This window comes from Macrobrachium nipponense, chromosome 26 (assembly GCF_015104395.2).
Source record: "Macrobrachium nipponense isolate FS-2020 chromosome 26, ASM1510439v2, whole genome shotgun sequence".
NCBI classification, from domain to species: domain Eukaryota; kingdom Metazoa; phylum Arthropoda; class Malacostraca; order Decapoda; family Palaemonidae; genus Macrobrachium; species Macrobrachium nipponense.
The window spans coordinates 64,178,452-64,191,659 of NC_087215.1; the positions used below are offsets into that span (position 1 = coordinate 64,178,452).

Genomic DNA, 13,208 nt, shown 5'->3' on the forward strand with positions numbered 1-13,208 from the left:
AAAATAAATAAATAAATAAAATAAAAACCACACACTCATAGAAAAAAAGACTAACGCCATTCCACACATGAAAACTAAATCGTTAGCCATGATGTTTCTCAACAGTAGTAGACGGTTGTAAAGCCACAGGGAAAAATAGTCACAATTTCGGCTAAGAAAAAAAAAGTAACAGAAAAAAAATACATTAATTCATGGTAGCCGGTAATAAAGTCACAGAGGAAAATTCTCTATTTCTTGGGGGTAATTATCATTATGATATTTAGTCTTTTATGGTTTTACGGTAATCCCCAGGGGGCTCGCACAGCTGGATACATACCACATTAAGACCAAAAAAATAACAAATAAATCTCCACTAAACACGCCGCAAAGGTGGATACATACCGGATTAAAACCGGATTAAAACCCTTGAGGGTGTCACTATCTAGAAAGATTAACGACTTTTTTGTGATCTTTTTTTACCTGGTTTCTCAATTATTTTTAGTATCAACAATGTCGACAGACGGGGAGGACGTGCTTTAGCTTTGTTACACAAACAGAAAGAAAAAGAGAAGATGACGAGTTTATCGATAATTTACGAGAAATGTTCAAAGAAGGAGTTTCGTTGCCTCTCAAGAGCTGGATGTTTAAAGAAACCTTCAATAAACTGTTCCTCGTTGCACGAGTCGTTTACATACTTGACAACTGATATGAGGTTCCAAGTTCGATTTTCCACTCTGCCAACCTGGAATCAGAGGAATTTGTTTCTGGTGATTAGAAATTCATTTCTCAATATAATGTGGCTCGGATCCCACAGTAAGCTGTAGGACCCGTTGCTAGGTGACCGGTTGGTTCCTAGCTACGCAAAAAAAAAAAAAAAAAAAAAATCTAATCCTTCGGGCCAGTCCTAGGAGAGCTGTTCATCAGCTCAGCGGTCGGCTAAAACTAAGATATACTTAACTGAAAGTAAAAGGTTTGGAAGGTGTAACGGGAGGAAAACCTCAAAGCAGTTGCACTATGAGTCAATTGATGGAAGGTGGAAAGAAAGATGGAAGAATGAGAACATGAACGGAGGTACAGTAAAAAGAATGACGGGGGTTGAAGCTGCTAAGAGCCTTAAGTAATACCTACAGTGCACCACGCAAGGTGCACTGACGGGCGCTACCCCCCTACGGGGACGAGAGCTTGCGACCAGCATTAGCCAATTGCGCGCCAATCAGTTGCGCGCGAAGACGGTTTCAGACTTTCAGTTCGACTCGATGTGAGAGGTTCTAAAGAAATCGAAGAGTCAGTCGCATTACAACTGGTTGCGGCGTCATTAGCAACTGATTTCATGCAACTGGTTGAGTTGGTGTTCGATCTGCCTTACTTTCGTACTGGTGAACTTTGACGTAAACCTATTTAATATATATATTAATTAGATATCATATATATATATATTATATATACTATATATATATATATATATAATATATCCCAGCAAAGGACGAAGAAGACCATACACACAACATTTGCTCAGTCTTGTTTTCCTCATTATAACTGGCACAGTTATTGATTACTGCTTTTTTATGCAGAATAAATTCAGTTACTGTTATTTAAATAAAAATCAAAGCTGAATGATGTTGATATCATACGGCTGCATAAATGAATCACTGGGACTGGGAACGTTTAAAAGCCAATGAGATGAGAATTTTTTCATATCTTCGTCATGTAATCGACTTCCCTGCTGCACTTGGAAGAGGAGAGAGAGAGAGGATTAGAGAGGAGAGGAGAGAGAGAGAGAGAGAGAAGAGAGAGAGAGAGCGAGAGAGAGAGAGAGTTATTGCCACTAATCAGGATTATGAGAAGTCAAATTCAACATTATTTATTTCGTTGCGTAAGAAATTTTGAACATTTCGACTAAATGAAAAAAATATATTTCGATATACGTACGCAAACATAAATACATACATTTATGGGTATATATATATATATATATATATATATATATATATATATATATATATATATCAACCTATCTGAGCTGTTATGCAGACGCCCTTCCAAACTCGAGTCATAATCCCTGTTCAAAATATAGGATTACAGTCATGTTTTGTTGGATGCAGTCGACCTCCATTTCCGAAATGGGTCAGTCCATCTCACGGTTCAGCGTCGGGGTAATGGAGAGAGAGAGAGAGAGAGCCGCGACACAAAGGCAACAGACAGTATGTGTTTGTTGGACAAAGGTCGCTGCTGCCCATGCATGTAGTACAAATGCATATGTACGGGAACTGAACGAACTCCAAATCTGTTATTCGTTTCTGGCATCGTTGGTTTGGGCCGGGGCAGGAATAATAACGCGTATGTGTAAGACACACACACACACACACACACACACACACACACACACACACACACATATATATATATATATATTTATAATATATATATATATATATATATAAAATACATGTGTGTGACTAGTAAAAATGTTCTGTTAACAAAAGGAATTCCATCTAATAAAAGGATCCCATAAAAATGCCAAAATATAGAAAGTATATTTTGGCGTTTTTATGGGCTCCTTTTATTATATATATACATACTATATATATTATATATAATTATATATATATTATATATAAAATCACAAGACACACATATATACATTTATAATAAATGTGTGAATGCATTCCATTCACTAAAGTTGTTATTTCTCGTCGATAAGTCACACGGTTCTCTTGTTCCAACACCAAACCGATTATTATCTTCTATTCACTCTTTACTTGCAAGGCACTTTTATCATGAATCGTCGTCACCCACACATTTCCCACTATCCCCACTACCACCACCCTCTCCCGTTCTAATATCCCTCCCCCCCCCCCACCCCCATCCCACTAGCCTACCCACACCCGCGCTCCTTCTCTCTCTCTCTGGTAATCACCAGCGCTCACCTGCCTATTACCTGGTGCCTTATGGGAGTGACATTTCGGGTCTGGTAGGAGGAGGAGGTGGAGGAGGAGAGAAGACCGAGAGTGAAACTTCTGAAGGAGGTGACGCTCAAAGGGGAGCCCCTTCTACTGGCGCCGGGCACTGGACGAGAGTCATTTCATTGACGTCCAACTACAGAAGTCTTGGTATTAATGGATTTATTTTTTTCTGTGATGGAAAAAGTCGCCCTTCTCTTCAGTCGCTTGTTGATTGATTTTCTTTTTTTTTTTGTGCTCCTGGAGTAACTTGTCTCTGGCAGGTTTTTTTATTATATATACATACGTATATATGTATATATATATATATATATATATATATATATATATATATATATATATATATATATATATATATCACGGAGGAAGTATAGGAAAGGCATCCTCATCTTTCAACAGTTTATTTCAATGCCGACGTTTCGTGACGAATTCCAAGTCGCATTTTCAAAGCTAAAAACATATAAATTTGTGAACATTAATACTCAATTTGATTTAATTTATATTAAAAATGTAATGGCAACAGCTCTGAACAGCACCTTCAAAGCCAAACAAATTACAAGTGCAGGACTTCACTAAAATCTTAGAAACACCTACCTATACAAAAGAAAGAGTAAGACTAACAAAAATAAGTAAAAACAGATTGAGGCAAACCAGCTGCCCAAACTACGCTATGAACAACAAAAAGACTGTACAGTCCTTTTTGATAATTATAGATTCTAATATATATATACTATATATATATATTTATATATATATATATATATAGATATTAAATATTATATATATAATATCATATATATACAATATTTATAAACTTATATATAATATTTATATACATATATATGTGTGGGTATCTGTACAAATGTATATAAATCCATTTTATTTAATAATATACGCATATATCTATAAATATAGTTTATATATAACATACACATGCGTAGTATATTTGTTAAGATTCTTAGTCTCAACTTATTAAATTTATATTTTTTTTTATAATTTCAGTGTCATTTTGCTAATTCAGAATTCTTTTCGTCTTCCCTTAACTTTTTCCATCTTACATTTTTCACGTGGTAATTCTGGTATAATTTTTAAAACAATTATGTTACTCCATTCCACGATAATTCTCTTCTTTAAAACAGCGAAAAGAGGCAGTTGGAGGAGTTGGACAGCAAGATAAACAGATGCGGAAAATGAAGGAGATAAAATAACAAGGGTCTTAAGGAGAAACTGGGAGGAGAATCCACAGTTACACTAAGAGGCAACAGTTAGAGAGGCTGGAAGGCGCAAATAAATTGGTATTAAAAGTGAAGTTACGCAACACTGAATTTAGTCATTACTTAACTTGGATGGGTAACCATCCCCTTAACCCACGAACCAGCATTACTACTCGCTTTACCGTTAGTCTCGACCGGCGGAGTTGAACAACATTTGGCCCTTCCGTTCCTTAGATCTGCAGACAGACATTGGGAACCTGGCCAGAGTGACAGTGGGTCACACTGATGCCTGAAAGGTCATCGAAATCAGTGGGTACAGTGAAATGCTGCTCCAGTAACGAGGAATGTTAAGATAACGGAGTAATGCTCGAGATCTAATTTACATAATGATGATGTCAATATACGGACTCTATAATTATCATTAATCACGCAGCGACTAATTATTGGATGTCGTGCACTGAGTATTACTATCAAGAGAGAGAGAGAGAGAGAGAGAGAGAGAGAGAGAGAGAGAGGTTTGGAGGCGGAAATAGCCGAGAGAGACCAAGACACGTGTCATTGAAACAGCAGCTGTTTGACATTTTTTATCTTTACCGTTTCACGAGCATTTAATTAATCTTTTATTTATCTCTAGCTTTTTTTTTATTACAAGCAAAGAGAAGTTTTACTGGAAACGGGCTCATTAATTTGCCTTCATATTATCTTTGCTTTTTTCAGTGAAAGGATTTTAGCTCGTTCCAAAAGACTTACCTAACGTCACATTAGGTTAGGCTACGTTAAGTATTAGGAAGATAATGGGAAGTTGGGCTATAGTAGATTCACATCAACCGTGCGTTTGATGTCTAGGACAGTCCCTTACGACGCTCCTGATTGGCTGTTGATAAGCCAGTCACCGGGCTGGAAACTCTCAGTCTCTCGAGAGAGTTCACATGGGTAGGACCTACGTTCCACATCTCCTGAGAGATACGACTTTCAAAAGTATCCCTCAGGAGAGGTGGAACATACATCCTGCCTATGTGAACGTTGGTGGACATTAAGACCTTGATTTTCCGGAATAGATGAATTCTTGATAGATACTTTGGGTTAGGTCAGTTTAGATTAGGCTGGCTAAGGGATGGGAAGTTAGGCCAGCGCTCATTTCAAAATCTTCACGCACTTCAAACTACCAGTTGGTGGACTTGTGGGGGCACTGGATATCCTGGAATCGACGATTTCTTGACAGAAACCATGCCTGGGATTAAAAACCCACACAGAAAGGATGGTTCCAGAGGCTCATTACTTACGACGCAATATTTTGAGCGCCAGTAATTTGCCTCAGAAGTTTTGCATCGGTGTTTTGTAAGAATCACTTCAATATGCAAAACACTTGACGGTCAAACTTTTGGCGCGCAATTGATCGCCTTGGTGTGGTGTATCCTCGGTTCCTCAAGGCCATTTCAATTGTGAGGAGGAAGGAGTAATTGTGCAGTTCTAAAGAAGGATAAAGTGGGACTGAAGAAGGAAGAGAAGAAGGCAAAGACGGATAAGAACATGTAGGAGGATGCGGAAGAGGAGGAAGATGAGGAGGAGGAGGTGGAGGAGAGAAATAACTGAAAATCTGTCAAAAGAGCTGACTTCGGCAGAAGCCAGCGATACGATATCGCCTAGGAAGCATTTTTCATCTCTCTCTCTCTCTCTCTCTCTCTCTCTCTTATTTCCCCGCTGCATTTATGAATGCTGACGAAAATGTTGACAGTTTATGGACGTGAAAAACAAATGGCACTCGAAGGCCGTAGGGTTGGTTTTCCCACTACGAGTAAAGGGGAAACCGCCCTTACGTGCCTTAAGGACGGAAAAGTGGGTGGCAGAAATAATGATAGCTCGTAAAAACACCACAATGCACGTATTAACCTGTAATGAGAGAGAGAGGAGAGAGAGAGAGAGAGAGAGAGAGAGAGAGAGAGAGAGAGAATCCTGATATTCATTTCGTTAAAGTTAAGGCGAAAATATTACCATGAACTTAGAGAGAGAGAGAGAGAGATTCTTGAGACTTACTATACTATAAACGAAAAAGGATATAGATGATGAGAAACACGGATAGTGAAACAGAGATACAGAATAAGAGAGAGGAAAAGACAGATATAATATAATCAAATGCAGGACATGAACCCTTCATAAAGGAAAGAGAGAGAGAGAGAGAGAGAGAGAGAGAGAGAGAGAGAGAGAGAAGATTCACCTCATTAAAATAGATGAAGGAAAGAAAAATATGATAAACAAAAACTTCCCGGGAAGCAGCATCTCATTCTGGCACCAAAGCCGAGCAAAATTAAATGAAAAAAAAAGAAAAAAGAAAAATGGCGAATGACCATAAAGTGGAAACATGAGACATGAAAATGCCATAAAAAAGAAAGATATGAAATATGAGAGAGAGAGAGAGAGAGAGAGAGAGAGAGAGAGAGAGAGAGAGAGAGAGAACTAATGCAGGAGACAAGAGAAACGATAGTTAGCTCTGCAGTGTCATACATTAAGGACACTCCATCATTATTATTATTTTTTTCATAAGACTCAAATTTTGTAAGATCGATGTCGCCATTTTTTTTCCTTTCTAATGATCGAATTACCGCCATGATCATATATCTTAATTATAAAAAAAAATTCCTAACCTGTGCATCAGGATAAGACTGCTAGCCTTACACTGTCGCACATAGCCACGGGGAATGTGTACCAAGTATGTCTAGCGTTCACAGATGGCAACCCGTCCAAGTACTGACCAAGCACATCGTTACTTCGCTTTGATAATAAGTTGCAGTGTAACGAACGAGTTATGACCACCTATAATTATGGGTTATGAGGCACAATTCATATCTATACAGTATCTTAGATTACTAAGTAAATCACTTCTGAGGAAAAAAAAAAAAAAAAAAAAAATAAGACTTGCAGCCAATTTCTTAGTCTATAATAAATTCTTTAAAAAAAACATGTACAGAAAACAATTATTATAATGACTATTAACATTACAAGCTTGTTCGTGTACGCTCTCCCCAACTGGGGCGGACAAACAGATTTGCAGGGGGTGGGTGGTTGTGTCATATCTCCCCTGATGTCAAACAGGGTCAGATCCTCTCATGTTTTATTGGTATTATATTAACTATTACTATTGTTATTATCATTATTATTATTAACTCAAGATACCAAAATAAAAACATACTTAAAATAAGTTAGCTCCACTGACGGAAAAACATACACAAAGATAAAACGTTCCAGTAGTTAAATGACAAAAAAAAACTCAGTACATGAAGCGAATACTAATTACCATTACTAAGAAGACGCCAGATAAAAGCCCCCCCAAAAAAACTGCGTCTACTCAAGATAGTTTTGTTTAGAAAATATTTTCTAAAGCAATTACGCTAACAAGAGAAAAACAACACACACACACACACTTCCAGAACACAAACAAAATACCCACTGTAGTATTTTAATGCGGCTTTCTGCCCGCTCATATCGCCCCCTTCCCCCAACCCCACGACACGAAGAAAAGAGGAAAAAAAAAACTCCAACAAACTTTCTTTAACTTCTACGAAGTTTCCCTTCATTCTGGCGGTCAGCTGACTCCCTCTATGGCTGTCTCTGCTTACTTGAAAATCAAGGAAAGAACTTCTTTTTCTGGCACTGCGTTTCTCGTTAGTATTTTTTTTTTTTCTCTTTTTTAGTTTTAGTCTTTGTCTTGGACGATCATAAATAAATGTCCATGAGGGAAAACTAGAAATGGGACAAGGTTTTAGGAAACAAATATATATACATATGTATATATATGATATATATGTACATATATAAGTATATATACACTTGTATAGTATAGTGTCTATATATAATATATATATATATATAATATATATATATATATATATATATATACCTATATATATACATATATATAGACACTATATTATACAAGTGTATTATGCACTTGTATGATATAGTGTCTATATATATATATATATATATATATATATATATATATATATATATGATATATTATATATATATATATATATATATATATATATATATATATATATATATATAATATAAATATATATATATATATACATATATATTATATATATATATATATATATATATATATATGCAGTTCATGGAGAGAAGAAGTTTTGGTGAAGGATGATGCCTTTGATAGAAGGCGCATCAGGAGGCAACCGACCACTTAATGTAGGGATAACGGTGAAAAAGAAGATATACAGAGAGAGAGAGAGAGAGAGAGAGAAGAGAGAGAGAGAGAGAGAGAGAGAGAGAGAGAGTCCAGAACTGATCCAAAGACCAAACGCCGCAGGAGAAAAAAAGGAGTCGGGACAGATACTATACCGTGACACCCTTTGATGCCTTTCCAGACCTTTTCCAGAAATATTCCACCAAGAGAAAGATTTAAAAGGCTCATTAGTTGGCCCCTAATTATCCTAATTACGGGAAACATAAAATAGCAGTGTTTCCGTACCTTCCTTTTCTTGGAAGACCTCCGACAAGGGGTGGGGTGGGGTGGGGTGGGGAGGACTTCCCTAGCCCCCCTCTGTCAAAAGAACAATAGAGGAAGAGATATTATCTCGCATCTTCGTATCTTGAACTACGAACTGCTATGGGGTTTAGCAAAGCCTTTGGAAAACCAATTTTAGTCCCTTTTTTATAATGTTGAATATACATAACACATAGTATACATATGTATATATCAGTATATCTATATATATATATATATACATTTGTATATGTATATATATATGTCTTATTACATTACCGTGATTCATATATACGCATTAAGCTACAAATGTCCTTTAATATCTAATTCGCTCTACCTCGGAGTGAATATATTTTCATATATGTTAACCGAAGGGGAATTGCGTGTAGTCGATAAGAAATTTGTCGGCCCATGAGCCGACAAATTTCTTATCGACTACACGCAATTCCCCTTCGGTTAACATATATGAAAATATATTCACTCCGAGGTAGAGCGAATTAGATATTAAAGGACATTTGTAGCTTAATGCGTATATATGTATCTGCTATTTGTTCACTCGTGGAGGTTGTAAAGGATCATAATCTATTTCAAATGGCAATCTATTACCTTAACTTGAGTGTTACCACATATTTCATAATAATCATCAGTAATTAACCTCTACATCTTTTTTAAGAAAAATAACAGCCACTTCCCTCAAACGACATCCCACAACTCAACCATTTCCTCTGTGTTCCCCTCAAACAAGGCCTGGTGGGCGTGCAGCTGGTCGGAGTGGTGGCGTGGATGTTGGTGGAATTCCCCACCACCAAGGAGGTCTACCCGTACCGCCTGGTGGCCGTGCTGACCTGCGGCATCTCCAACATCTCCCTCATCCTGTCGCTGGCCTACAACATGGTGCTGATCCTGCTCTGCACCGTCTACGCTTTCAAGACTCGGAAGATTCCCGAGAACTTCAACGAGGCCAAGTACATCGGCTTCACCATGTACAGCACCTGCATTGTCTGGCTGGCTTTCGTGCCCATCTACTTCGGAACCAATAACGACTACAAGGTGAGCAGACGCGCGGGGAGATTCGGTTGCACTGCCCCTCTGGCTTGTATATTGTACATTTCTACCACTCAGTATCAGTAGACCAATAACGGAGAGGTTCATTTGCACAGTCCCTCTAGCTTGTATATTGTAAATTTCTACCATTCAGTATCAGTAGACCAAAAGTGACTACAAGGTGAGCAGACCCACCACGGAGAGATTCGGTTACACTGTCCCGCTAGCTTGTATACTGTACATTTGCGCCACATTTGTGCCACTAAGTATCAGTAGACTAATAACGACTGCAAGGTGATCAGACCCACAGAAAGGTTCGTTTGTACTGTCCCTCTAGCTTGTATATTGTCAATTTCTGCCACTGAGTTTCAGTAGACCAATAACGACTACAAGGTGAGCAGACCAACGGAGAGATTCGGTTACACTGTCCCTCTAGCTTGTATATTGTACATTTCTACCACTCTTCAGTATCAGTAGACCAATAACGGAGAGGTTCATTTGCAGTCCCTCTAGCTTGTATATTGTAAATTTCTGCCACTCTTAAGTATCAGTAGACCAATAACGACTACAAGGTGAGCAGACCCACGGAGAGATTCGGTTGCACTATCCCCCTAGCTTGTATATTGTTAATTTCTACCACTCAGTATCAGTAGACCAATAAAGACTTTGTGTTGTAAATTTCTACCACTTAGTACCAGTGATCCAAAAGATGCCTTAGTTGTATAGATGCAACCAGTCAGGATTTACATCCAGTCTCTCACTTTCCCAGTGTATATGTGTAGCGCAAACTATATATAACCCTTATGGCTGCAATGCATTAGAATACTTATCTATAATTGGCATATAATGTTGTTAAAAGAGTAAAAATTACTTGAATATGTGATTACGTGCCTGTAAGGTGTGCCTGTGAGACCTTATTTAGCGATTATGTATGACTGGTGTCTATGTAGTGGGGTGAGAAGGTTCTCATCTCTTTTGGAGGTAATGATCTGGCACTTGCAACGCTTAATTTTTTTTCAAATAAAATTAATCAGCAATCAGTAATTATCTTACTGTGGCACGTTAATGTGTCCACTTCTTATACACGTGATAAACAAGAATACATAGCTTCTTGTAAACGTGATAAGCAAGAATACACAGCTTCTTACAAACGTGACCAGGGAGAATACACAGCTTCCTATAAGAGCGACAATCAACAATACGCAGCATCTCATAAACGTGATTAGCAAGAATATATACCTTCTTATGAACGTGACAAACAAGGGATGGATACATAAATAGATAACTGAGACTGAAGAGTTAATTAGATAGACAGACAGATAGATAATGTTTACAACGAATAGGTAGATACGTACGTACAAAAATAGATACCAGTGACGTTGGAAGTTCGTTTGCCAAAGAACAGAAAGGATAAATAGCGGAGAGACCATGCGATATTTCCAGCAGACAGCCAAATACAAAAACAGATAGACAGACAGGCAGACAGACAAAGAAGCAAAGAGATCGTCTGCATCGGAAAGACGGAGCAAGCGATTGGGCGGAGGTAAAGTGAAGGACAGAGAGAGAGAGAGAGAGAGAAGAGAGAGCGAGAGAGAGAGAGAGAGAGAGAGAGAGAGAGAGAGAGAGTCTGCTTGTCATCAACTCATCAGAGTGCAAAGAGAACATGCCAGGGGTTCGCTTGTCGAGAAAAAGATTTCAATACGCAACACTAAAGACGAGAACCAGCAAGAGAAAGTGTGTGTGTGTGTGTGTGTGTGTGTCAGCGTCGGCGATTCAAAGGAGAATCAACTGGGCGTATGCATATGCGAGTATTCAGTTATGCCTTACAGACATGTGTCATATTCAAAAGCAAGATTCAAACGGGCGCAGAATAATGATTTTAGTGCTTCCGATCTTGTAACTTCTGAGTTAGCTAAAATTTTTTGGTGCCCTTAAATATGCCTGTTGGAAGTGACAGTTACAACCAGTCTTTCAAATTAGAGCTGATAGTCATAAGCAGCCATTCTTCACATGATAATTATAAATAGGCTTTCACAGAAAAATTAATACAGATACTTGGAGGTAAACTTAACCCAAAATAATTGTTACTTCTAAGTAACCATTGCCAAAATGTCTGATAATACTAAGTGACCATTTACAGAATAACTGATATTCATTCGAAGCCCCTTTTTATTTCAAACTCCACCGATAAATCAACCCCATTCAAAACTCAACCGACGCCTCAACCTCATTCAGAACTCAACCGACAACTCACCCTCATCCAAAAGTCTATCACACCTCACCGTCATTTTAAACTCAACCAACGAATCACTCTCACTCAAAACTCAACCGGCACCTCAACCTCATCCAAAGCTCAACCGACACCTCAACCTCATCCAAAACTCAACCTATTATGCCTCACCCCCATTCAAAACTCAACCAACACCAAGCTCAAACTATGCCTCACCCTCATTCAAAACTCCCAACCAACAACCGCCTAAACTTATGCTCACCCTCATTCAAAACTCAACCGACACCTCAACCTCATTCAAATTTAAACCGACGAATCACTCCCATTCAAAACCTAACCGACGCCTCACCCTCATTCAAAACTCTACCGAAAACTCACCCTTACTCAAAACTCAGCCGACGCCTCACCCCCAATTCAAAACCCAATCAACGCCTCAACCTCATTCAAAACTGGTCCTACTCCTCCTCCTCCGGCAGATCCAACTGGCGAGCATGTGCATGTGCGTCAGCATCAGCGCGTCCGTCTCCCTCGGGTGCCTCTTCACGCCCAAGGTCTACATCGTCATCTTTCAGCCTTACAAGAACGTTCGACAGGGCTCTGGCCCCGTCGTTAAGGTGAGCACAGTTCTCTGGTTTAGTTGTTATTGTTCACCTTTGTTTTTGTTCTTGTAAATTTTTTCGTTTTTAAGTCAAACTCGAATTTCGTGTCCATTTTGACGTGACGTGATCACGTCAGCAGGAAATTTTTTTATTATTATTATTGTCTTTATTATTAAATTTTTTATTTTTATTAATATCATTATTTAATTATCATCTGGAAAAACTAGACTTCACGTGACATAACGGAAAAAGCAGGAAATTGTATCATTACTATTATCATTATTATCTGGAAAAACTAGACTTCATGTGACATGACGGAAAAAGCAGGAAATTGTATTATTATTATTATTATTATTATTACTATTATTATTATTATTATTATTATTATCTGGAAAAACTAGACTTCACGTGACATGACGGAAGAAGCAGGAAATTGTTTTATTTTATTATTATTATTATATTAGTATTATTATTATTATTATTATTATTATTATTATTATTATTATTCTTATTATTATTATCTGGAAAAATTAGACTTCAATTGACCTGACGGAAAAAGCAGGAAATTGTTTTATCTATATTATTATTTATTATTTAATTTTATTATATTATTTATTATTATTATTAATTATTATTATTATATTTATTATTATCTAGAAAACTAGACTTCACGTG

The 13,208-nt window shown here is 37.6% G+C and overlaps 1 protein-coding gene across 3 annotated transcripts in view; it reads left to right on the top strand.

Moving 5' to 3' along the window:
- Positions 1-13,208, top strand: part of LOC135200337 (metabotropic glutamate receptor 8-like) — an 809,057-nt gene that overhangs the window by 789,277 nt on the left and 6,572 nt on the right. For all 3 annotated transcript variants that reach the window (XM_064228906.1, XM_064228907.1, XM_064228908.1), the window contains 2 exons: positions 9,406-9,710; positions 12,411-12,548. In XM_064228906.1, coding sequence (XP_064084976.1) covers positions 9,406-9,710; positions 12,411-12,548 — 443 coding nt within the window. The remainder of the gene's footprint in view (positions 1-9,405; positions 9,711-12,410; positions 12,549-13,208) is intronic.